Raw genomic sequence first — 11,783 nt, forward strand, 5'->3', positions numbered from 1 at the left:
TGGATTGCAGTTCTCACTCTGTTGTACGAAAGGGCCAGACATGATTATGCATCTTTGACATTACAAATTGCATGTCTTTCCAAATCATAGGAATACTGCAATCAAAATAAAACTTGGTGTTGGGAAAAAAATTAGGCCATATTGCTTAATCAATGGGTCTGAGATCAGAGTGTCCTAGTATGAAAGCCTGCATCATTATACTCTTGTAAAAATAGTTACTGGCCATACACAGAGGGATAAAAGCTGCTGTCTTGCCCCCTTCAGTGCAAATCAGTAGCTTATGGCCCCCTGTATATGGCCTTTGGAAGGTCCTGCCTTATTGAGATCTGGCTGAAAATTGGGCAAGTACCATATCAGCTTGTAGCTACGGTCTTCCACATTGAGCCTCTGGGGCAAAACATTCAATTTATCCTAATTTGGCCCACAGTTACTAACCTTACATCATGTATGGCTAATTTAGAGAGAGATGTATGTTTGTATAACTTTATTTATACAGCTTTACAAGGATATGCAGCCCTGTACAATCTTACAATATACACAGTTACACACACACACACACACACACGGAGGACAAGTGTTAGAATAAATAAGCAGATATGAAGTGACATATGGTATGAGACACAGTAGGAAGGAGGTCCCTGTCCCATAGAGGGGGTATAGTTTTCCTTTAATAAACAAAAATGTTCTGCACAAGTTCTTCTGACACTGAAAAAAAGGTGCAGTTCACTTTTACATTATCAAAAGATGGCAACCCCTAAAGCAAAGTGCATTTTCTGCCCATGGGTGTCAAGATTATTCACACTATTCTACCACTGGTTTATAAAAAAAAAAACAGGGACAAGACAAAGCCCCCAGCAGGGCCGGTCTTACCAAGTGCGGGGGCCCAATTGGAGCCATTTTGGCGGGGCCCTTAGATGTAGTTTTGCTGTCTGGCACAGGGTTCTAGTGCTGAGTGGATAAAAAGTGCCTACCATTCCCTCTGTCCAAGTGACTGCTGCTAGTCAGGGTTGGGTGAAGGCTGAGCAGGTGGGGGACAATGTTCCCTCTTATTTTTTTTAGGCTATGTGCACAAAAAAATATTTTGTGCAACTTTTGGTGACCAATGTACATATGTGTGCAGCATCATGGAATATATATAAAAAATAAATAGATGCCATTCATTACTCAATTTAAATTGTAGTTCACTGCATACACAGCACAGTGTATCTAAACATAGGGTACATTCTTTATTGTAAATACCAATGCTGCCATAGTTTTATGGTATCTCTCTGTACAGGCTATGAGCAAACTATGGGCTGTTCCTGCTGAATTAAGCTTAGTACAGGGAAATACATATAGGGGTACACATTTATCAACAGGTGCAAATTACTAAAAAGCCATACTCCCAAAGACTACATTATGCCAGAATGTCTGCTAGGGCTAGTCAGGTGACCTGAGACTTCCCCACAGGGTTTGAGAACATAGAAGGTAAATGTCATAGTGTGTTGCATATTGCTTTGCTCCCCTAACTTTTTATTATATAATAGCTAGCACTTCTCCTGATCATCCTTTTCTTTAGCACCACTTTCCTTTATTGTTTCACCTCTCTCCATTCTCTTTCACTCTCAGTCCCCCATTTAATATTACTCTCCTACATTTGCCATTCTGTCCCTTAAAACTCACGTAACATGTTGTCTGTCTGTACCTCCCCAGCTCTCAGCACTGTTGTTGTGTCATTTCCATGTGCCATGAACAGGATTGCTGCACATACTGCTAGTTGTTGCTGGAAGTGTTAGTCCCGGTACAGCCGCACAGGGATTGGATAGTTTGTTCATACTTCCCCCTGTAGCCCATCCAATCCCTGAGTGGCTGTACCGGGACTTACAAATCTGCTGGAGGGAGGGGGAGCGAGCAAAGAGGATCGGGTACCATTTCCTGTTCCGGTTGTTACCAGAAGCAGCACACGAGTGCTGGGAAAGAAGTGCATAATGTCTCCGGATAGTGAGGATGAGGAGGCTCCCGAAGAAGTCACTTTCCAGAGCGCTAAGAGCCAGGCAGTGGATACAGCGAGGAAAGTGCGCCAGGCTGCCAAAAGGTGAATAAACTTACATTTAGTAGTGTGTCCCTCTCCTGTGCTTATACCCCAGCACCCACTAAGCACTGCTGCAGCCTGTACTGCTAAAGTGTGATGTGTAGTACCCGCAGGCTGAAGGGCTCAAAGTGAGCAATATAGATTATTAGTGCTGGGTATGTGCCCTTCAGTATGATAACTGGCACTTAGATTGTAAGCTCTATGGGGCAGGGACCTCCTTCCTACTGTGTCTCATACCACATGGCACTTATATATATATATATATATATATATATATATGTATTATATGTATTTATTATATCACTTGTCCTCCCTGTGTGTAATTTTGTATTCTGTAAGACTGTACAGTGCTGCGTACCCACTGCGGGCACCAGCTTTGGGCTGTAATACTGTGGCACAGCAGCTACTGAGACCTAAGACACTTGGGCTGGGCGATATACCGTTTAATACCGAATACCGGTGTTTTTTTTTTTTTTTTTAAACTATATTCATTTTTCAGATACCGCAATACCGGGGTGTCAGGGTACTCACCCGTGTGCCCGGTCTTGCACGCCTCCTTGCGTGCGCGCGCGTCCCGTTGTCCGCGGGACGTTGCGCACGCACGTCCAGGTGCGCGTGCGTCAAAGCGCACGTACATGTCAAAGCGTGCACGCTGACGGCGCCGGTTCTGCGCATGCGTGGGGGGTATTTAAAGCTATCAAACACCTCCTCCTGTGCTATGTTGTCTGCGGCCTTGCCTGGGAAACTAAGCCTGCCTGATCTTTCTGTTGCCGATCCTTCGCTTGCCTGACTCTGATTTTCAATACTGCAGTAATTATTTATTAGGAAATGGGGTTGACACCTAATCATGCATGGAAAAAAAAAATACCGTCAAATACCGTGACACCGATATAATTTTGAAAAATACCTAGATATAAATTTTTGGTCATACCGCCCAGCTCTACAAGACACTGCTTAAATATGTATAAATATATGGAGGATGAGAAAGGTCCTAATGAGAACCGAAAGGTCAGAATTTTGTGCAATGTGCTCACAATAAAGATATGGAATTTTAATTAGGGTGTGCTAGTCTGAAAATATATTTTCTACACAATTCATATGACTGAGCACCCCGCTACCTGCAGGGCCAGCCTTAGGCAGATTGGGCCCAGTTGGGCCCCGCACCACAGCCAGAGCTTTTACAGCCTCCCCCACCGATGTTCTGTGGTGCACATAGAGCCCTGACAAACTTCAAATCACTGGGTCAGTGACAGAAGCTGCAGCATGGAGGGATGGCCGCAGACTCCTGCATGAAATCCTATCTGCTTAGGGCTTAAGGTCCCCATACACGGGCCGATTGTAGCTGCCGATATTGGTCGCTTAGACCGATTCAGCAGCTTATCGGCCCGTGTAGGGGCAACAATGACTGGCCTGCCTGACCGATATCTGTCCTGAAATCGGCCAGATATTGATCGGACAGGTTAAAAAATTCAGTCGGATCGGGGCCGATGTGGCGAACCAACTGCACCCATTACAGTTGTTATAATTCTATCGTTTGGCCCCAGGACCAAATTAGCCTAAATTCCTCCGATATCGCCCAGAAGTGAGTGAAACTTTAAGCGTATGGCCACCTTTACCCGATCCTTTTTGCTCGCTCCTCCTCCCTTCAGCAAAAGGTACAGCCACTCAGGGATTGGATGGGCTACAGGGGGAAGTTGGAATAAACTATCCAATCCCTGTGCTGCTGTACCGGGACTAACACTTCCAGCAAGAACAAGCAGTATGTTCAGCAATCCTGTTCATTGCACATGGAAATGACAACAACAGTGCTGAGAGCTGGGGAGGTACAGACAGACAACATGTTACATGAGTTTTAATGGCTGATGGAGGGGAGCAATATTAAATGGGGGGCTGAGAAGTGAAAGATAATGAAGAGAGCTGAAACAATAAGGGAAAGAAGGATGGTCAGGAGAAGAAGAAATGCTAGCTATTATCTATTAAAAAAAAAAAAAGTAAGGCACGAAAAGCAATATGCAACACACAATAAGATTTACTGACAGGGTTCTAAAACCCTGTACAGAGAGATACCATAAAACTATGGCAGCATTGGTATTTCCAATAAAGAATGCACTCTATGTTTAGATACACTGTGCTCTGTATGCAGTGAACTACATACAATTTAAATTGAGTAATAAATGACATCTATTTTTTTTTTTTAAATATACAGTACATTTACACATATTGTCCCCCACCTACCCTGCCTTCACCCAACCCTGATTGGCAGCAGTCACTTGGACAGAGGGAATAGTAGGCACTTTTTATCCACTCTGCCCTAGAACCTTGTGCCAGATAGAAAAACTCCATCTAGGGGCCCCGCCGAAATGGTTCCAATTTGGCCCCCGCACTTGGGAAGACCGGCCCTGGCTACATGGAATTTTTATATATGACATACAGTAGACTGCAGAATGCACAGGTAGCCACATGTAGACAAAAAGGTTTAAAGTGTGGCAAGCTATTCAATAGTTTCCAAAACTTCTTCAGCAATTTTGTTTTGCCGTGTAAAGACTTTGAAGATATGTAAACCATAGAAATACTTTTCATTAACAGGGAAAAGGATCTTTTGAAAGAGAAGAGAAAACTCAAGCAAGAGCTTTTTACAGAGCAAAAGGTACTGTGTATCTATATGTGTTATGTTAATTATGGATATTTATTATTATTTATATAACCAGTCAATTTACGCAGCGCTTTACAGAATAGAGGTGTACAAAAGACAGAACAGTTAACATACATATAAACAATTCACAAAAATGGTTTCCAGTTACATTGGATGAGGATCGGAGACACTAGGGGGAGGGCCCTGCTCGCAAGAGCTTACATTCTAAAAGGGAGGGCTGAGACATAAGGGCAGGGTAACTAGGATAACTATAACCTACTTCTGTATTGTAACCTCCTTCTCCATTCCCTTCTGCCTCTTGAACTCCACTGCAAATTGGTGGATCAGGCAAGGAGAAGGAGCCAAAGATGTGTGCTGCTGGGGTAAAGCCCAGCACAGTCTAGTCTGAGTCTAAAATCAGTTCATGAGTTTTAACCACTGTCATCTGGGGGCGGGGCGGAAGAATTGCTTAAGCCAGGGAATGTGTTAAGTAACTGAAATATTTATTTAAAGTTATATAATACTACTTTAAATGAGTAGGCCTGGTACATTAATTTTCTACATCTCCCGAAACAATGTTGTTAGTTAATGTTGAACTGTTGGTTAGTGGATGCATGTAACAGTTTGCATGAGAGTGGGAATGAAAAGTCACCAATCTTAAGAATTTACCGTAAGCATGGAATAATGGCAAATATTTGCATTCAAAGGTATTTTAGTAACGTCAGGTAGAATAAATGCATCCATAATTTGTGTCTGTTGCACAGAAGTGTCTCTATTGCACATTGCCACTAACCCAGTGCTACGTTTTCTTGTTTCAGAAGAGAAAGCTGCTCGATGAGGACATCCTGCAGACTGTATCTGCTCTTCCAGACAAACCGTAATATTCTCTTGTAGCTTTGACCTACCCCTATCATTTTTCATATTTAAGTATGCAATTTAGGGTACAGTGTTCTGTCGAATACTTTGTAGTATTTGGATGAGTATTTTTTGGATGAGTCCAAAAATCCATTTTGATAACTTTCCTATTCATCTTCCAATCTCTTCCAATCTGTCACTGAAATAGAGCACATCATTCTTTGCTATCTATATAATGAGAACATTGTCATGTAGGTCAGCAGCATTAGTTTAATAACTGATGATGTGTCAAAATTTAAAAAGTCTGATAAAAGCATTTAAAGGGCAAAGTATAAATTTTTTTTTTCCAGATTTGGAATAATGTATCTTATAAAAACTGTATTAAAGTTTAATGTTAGACAGATCTCACATTCAGAGAAATCCAGATAAAGGTAACAGTATATGTGTAATAGTGTTCTGGGTTTATAAATACATATAGATAGCATTTCCAAGCCTCATGCTTTTTTAATCAATACAAACTGTAATAAACATAGAAAATCCTGGCCAGGACTTATCTTTATAGAGAACTTTGGGAGGAGGGGGAGTAAGCACCCATGCCGGTAATGCTGGGACGCGAATGCTGTGCCCAAACACTTTGATAAGTGAAAGTCGTACAATCTTTTTATTTGCACAGATTGTGTTTTTGCCCCAATTATTAAGTTGTGTGGGTGGAGGGAAGCTTGGTACCCTTATCTGGGTGCATAATTCTGTGGATGCATATATTGGTTGTGTGCTGTTAATAAGTAGGCGTTTACATCCCATGTGTAGGTTATGTGTGCTCTCTCTAAAAAAAATTGTATAAGTGTAATTGATTTTTATGGTTTCCCAACTTATGGATAATTGGCAGCTCAGTATGTGGTAAGCGCTTTAGTTAGTACTTTGCAATTCAGTATATATTTTTATATCACACTTGAAAGTGCAAATTAGTGTTTCAGTTCTTCTTCATTAATCTTGTTAGTCTTGTAAGTAAACCTTCCCTGAAGCACCCCCATTGGGCCCTTATCTCTCTAAAGGTGACAAAAGTTTATGCCATGATGATGCCATGAGATTACCATACAATATTTTCTCCCTTTTGTGACAGTGAGGGCCAACCGTTATGATCAACAAAGTTCAGGGAACCAGGTGAATAGAGAGAGAAGAGGATTCTCATTGAGTTATCCTCATTCAAAAAGTGGCCAGCTAACCAACAATGATGTAGGTAGACTACAGCTCCCAGCATGTTTTTATCATTGATAATATGTTGGAATATCCTGGGAGTTAAAACAGTATTTGGGATGAACAGCAGTGCTTTGGAAAATTGCGTGCCTTTTTATTATTTATAATTCACTTGTCTGGGATTTAGTTAAAAAAAATATCTACATATAAATAGTGTAAATGTTATTTTAGACTAGTTGTAAATTCAGTAATTGCAATTACTGTGTGAACAGTGAATACCAGTTTAAGCTTTGTGTCTTCCACAGGTATGAGACATCCAAAGATGAAGATGTAGCACAGGATAAAGGTAATTGTAGCCGTGTTGGACATGCTTTTCCTTTAATTTAACACTAAGTTCAACACTGTAAAGCCTCCAAAATTGGTGCAGTTCACACTGCTTGTTGTTTACAAGCTTTGAAAGGGAAAGCTGTAGGTGGCATTCCCTGTGACTTGGCGAAGGCTGGAATGTTCTATAGCTGTCCTATATCCAGTACAAGTCTTACATAAAATTATATGACAAAAAATATCAGTTTTTGTGTTTGGCCCCCTCTATATTAGGCACAGTTCTTGCTGTTTTATAATAGCTTCAGATGTCTAGTTCTGAAAGGGCCAGCTTATGATGCTTTGTAAAATGCAGTAGGTTTTCAAATACATAGTGTATAGATAAATATATATGTTACTTATTAAATATAATATTTGTTTGAATTGAATCCATCCTCAGTTCAGTTTATATTTACTAATTGCCCAGTAAGTGCTAACATGAGTCTGTCCTGTAAAGAAAAAAATAAAAACATACCTAGGAGCCAGAAGCATTCTTAAGTACCTATAGTCTAGGCTTATGCTACTGAACACTACAATATTCCTCTTTGTTTTCTCTCTGTTAGATTTTAGCCTTGCTATCTGATCTCAAGCTATAAAGTTTTCTTCCCTTATGCTTATATTCTGATATAACTTGCTGGACAGCTGATAAAAATAACATGTTTTTTTACATTTGACAGGAAATGCACTAATGAACGATCAAATGAAAAAGAAGCCCCAAAAAAGAGAGTTAAAACCTAAAATCAGGTACTGAAGTTTATAATGAACGGAAGATGGTTTAGGAACTGTAATGGTATTTCCTTTTAAAATACACATGCTTTCTTATATTCCATATGAAGTAATAGATCTAAAGAGAACACAAAAAAGAGTTTACTAGTCCCTGCAGGACACCCTGATGTAAATAAGGGTGAAGACTGGATTACTGTATGACATGATGTACAATATGTTTGTGGATCACTGTAATTTGATTTGTATTGCTGAAATGTGTGTAATGCATTAATTTTTTAGGTTTTTGAAAAATGCTTATAGGTGTTTTAACTATATGTGAATGTCACTGCATCTTTCTTTCTGTCAGACTGCAAGAAAACTATAAAGTGGTGCATCTGGAAGATTACAGTCACAAGAACTTACAACAGCAAAAAGCAAAGGAATTTGTCCAACATGCATTATATGGGCGAATAAAGAACAGAACTACAGGTAGCCTGCTCAACTTACCCTGCCTGGTACAATTCTGTTCGTCAGATTGCAAGCAGAAAGGCTCATGTTTTGTATGTATTGATTGTAGGTGGAGAATTTGATGCCACATAGCTAATACTTTGTGTACTGATTGTGCTAAAGGAAGCCAGATGCACCTCATGGCGCTGTAGATGATTGTTATTCCCCAAAACATGTCAACTCCTTCGTTTTCTCTGCCCCTTTTTGGTTTTTAATCAAAACAATTCTAAGTTGGGAAAAGGCCATCTCTCCCATAGGATTTATTTTAAGCAAATAATTCACATTTTTAAAAATTGTTTCCTTCTCTGTAATAATAAATCAGTACCTTGTACATTATCCTTGTTAAATGAATTAATCCTTATTGGTGGTAGAACAATCCTATTGGGTTTATGTATTGTTTCAGTGATTTCCTGGGAAAAGCCTGGGCCCAAGCATTTTGGGTTCACAATCAATGCACAAGAACAGCAAGAAAGACATTCTTTACAAATACAAGCTCCTGGAAACTGTTTTTTATCCCCTTGCACTAGACTAAAGCCTGCATACAAATGCACCTCTCTGCCATCCGGGTGGGTGGGAGAGCACCTGCCAGTATCCAGTAACTGAAACTATGGCTGCAAAATTCAATGTGATATTAACTTTAGTTTGTTCAGCCTTGTTTTATGTCTTTGATACATGTATATTTTATAGAAAACACACAATGTATTTCTTTCCGCAGCAAATGAATTTCTTTCTGTCGCAAGCAAAAAAGGTGTAGTGAAGAAGCCTGCCTTTCACTTCTCTGACCAGACCTGGGGTATGTACCTGTCACCAGATGTGCTGACACTTGCTGCAGTAATCAGTTTATGTAACCCCCTACCTACGCTTGAGATTCTCTATAGTTGTCGGGGACGTCAAACCTGTGGCCTTTTGTGGGTTGTGACCTTTTTTCAGTGTTTTTATTATTGCGCTAATTTGTAATAACGGGAATATGTTTCACTTTAGGTGAGGCTGAAAAAAAGAAATCTGAAAGGTTTAATCTTCTTTGGAGAGACAGAAAGAAACTATGAATAAGGGATCTGGAAGAAACTTCTTTCTTTTCCGTACACTATGAAAGCTTTTCTACTAGACATTTTGATGCTGGAATACATGAAGATCCATTTTTGTTTTTTATTTAACCACATCATTTTGTATATCATGGATCACTAATGACTGGTGCATTTACATCTAAAAACGGCCTGAGATTGGGTGTCCTGAAATAGAAGTTGCGCTGTCTAGCAACCTCAAGTGCTCCCTGTTCTGTCCAGATAAGCAGTTTAGCAAAGTACAGCAGATGGACCTTCTTACCTATGATGCGTGTTTTTGGTGTAATCTCACTCAGTCTCTAAGGATTTAGGCTACTTTATGCCATTTTAGTCTGAGCTCAAGAATAGCATCTTTTTTTTGTGTCACTGGAATAAACAATTGACCCACATCAGGTTCTTTATTAGGTGCCTTGAACACTCCATTACTGATATTGTGCATTTCCAGGGTAATTATCAGGGCTGTGGAGTCGAGGAGTCGGAGGCAATTTTGGGTACCTGGAGTCGGAGTCGGCAAAAAATGAACCGACTCCGACTCCTACTAAATTTTAAATGGGAATAAAAAAAAAAAAAATAAAGCAAGTTTAAATGTCCCAATTAAAAAACAGTCATAATTAATTACTTCTCTGCTATAAGAATAAAGCCCAATGCACGCAGTGCATAAACGAACACGTTGAGTGACCATGAAGCTTTTCACTGACTGAATGCTTCACTAAATGGGACGTAACGCACAGTTACGGTGCGGCAGCTCCACTGCGTCGTGTTCCTCTGTTACAGGGAACCCAATGCCCACTAGGAACCCAGCCTAACTCTCACTGATAACTAATTAAGTAAAAAAAATTTGCAGGATTAGAAATACTTGTATACGTGAAGGGAATGGATAGTCAATAGTTTAAAGGAACAGTAACACCAAAAAATGAAAGTGTATAAAAGTAACTAAAATATAATTTGCTGCTGCCCTGCACTGTGTGTTTACTTCAGAAAATCTACTATAATTTATATAAATAAGCTGCTGTGTAGTATGGGGGCAGCCATTCCTGCACTGGTACAGCTGGGGTGTTTGCTACCGAAACCCTACTATAGTTTATATAAATACCCCGCTGTGCAGCCCCGGGGGCAGCCGTTCCTGCACTGGTACAGCTGGGGTGTTTGCTACAGAAACCCTACTATAGTTTATATAAATACCCCGCTGTGTAGCCCCGGGGGCAGCCATTCCTGCACTGGTACAGCTGGGGTGTTTGCTACAGAAACCCTACTATATTTTATATAAATACCCTGCTGTGTAGCCCCGGGGGCAGCCATTCCTGCACTGGTACAGCTGGGGTGTTTGCTACAGAAACCCTACTATAGTTTATATAAATACCCCGCTGTGTACCCCCGGGGGCAGCCATTCCTGCACCGGTACAGCTGGGGTGTTTGCTACAGAAACCCTACTATGGTTTATATAAATACCCCGCTGTGTAGCCCCGGGGGCAGCCATTCCTGCACTGGTACAGCTGGGGTGTTTGGTACAGAAACCCTACTATAGTTTATATAAATACCCCGCTGTGTAGCCCCGGGGGCAGCCGTTCAAAGGAGAAAAGGCACAGGCACATAGCAGATAACAGATAAAACACTATTGTATTATACAAAACTTATCTGTTATCTGCTATGTAACCTGTGCCTTTTTTCCAGCTTAAATGGCTGCCCCCGGGGCTACACAGCAGCTTATTATATAAATTGTAGTAGTTTTACTGTAGCAAACACACCAGTTTTACCAGTGCAGGGCAACAGTGCATTATATTTTTATTACTTTAAAGCTCTTTTATTTTTTGGTGTTACTGTTCCTTTAAGACTGAACATTTGAAAAACTGCTGTAATTCAGCTGTAATGTTAGCTTAAACTTTAAACATGACTATGGGATTCTAGGGAAATCATTAGGAGTATAGATAAAATTGTCTTTCAGTTTATTATCAGTTCAGTTGTGTTTTAAGTGCCCCTTCCCCTTCCTAGATGTATAAAATACATTAGCATATTTAAAACAGAGGAGTCGGAGTCGTGGAGTCGGGGAATTTATCTACCGACTCCACAGCCCTGGTAATTATATATCCACTTGATCTGTGTTCTGTATATTTTCCCCTAAAATTTTTATGGAGGCTGAGACTAATGCCAGATGAGGCGTCGGGCGGAAATTGTCGGCAAGCGGAAAAACCCTTGCTGAAAATTCCGCCCTACGCCTCCTATTTCTGCCTGCACCTGAATGAATAGAATAAGCTCGGGTGCAGGCACATGTAGCGGAAATATGCATAAAACGCAAGAGTTTGAAGTCTCGCGTTATGCGTCTTTCGGCTACATGTGCCTGCACCCGAGCTTACCGAAAATATCGCCTTACGCCTCATCTGGCATTAGCCTAAAGCCCAGC

At 40.6% G+C, this 11,783-nt stretch overlaps 1 protein-coding gene across 1 annotated transcript; it reads left to right on the plus strand.

The window, feature by feature from the left end:
* The first annotated feature begins 1,863 nt into the window (after positions 1 to 1,863).
* On the plus strand, positions 1,864 to 9,774 carry nol7 (nucleolar protein 7). The gene is given in 8 exon segments (NM_001276716.1): positions 1,864 to 2,074; positions 4,658 to 4,718; positions 5,522 to 5,580; positions 7,058 to 7,098; positions 7,790 to 7,856; positions 8,185 to 8,306; positions 9,040 to 9,117; positions 9,306 to 9,774. Coding segments are annotated over 8 exon segments (600 nt in total). The 5' UTR covers positions 1,864 to 1,967; the 3' UTR covers positions 9,371 to 9,774.
* Positions 9,775 to 11,783: the final 2,009 nt, after the last annotated feature.

Source organism: Xenopus tropicalis, chromosome 6 (assembly GCF_000004195.4).
Source record: "Xenopus tropicalis strain Nigerian chromosome 6, UCB_Xtro_10.0, whole genome shotgun sequence".
Lineage (NCBI taxonomy): Eukaryota > Metazoa > Chordata > Amphibia > Anura > Pipidae > Xenopus > Xenopus tropicalis.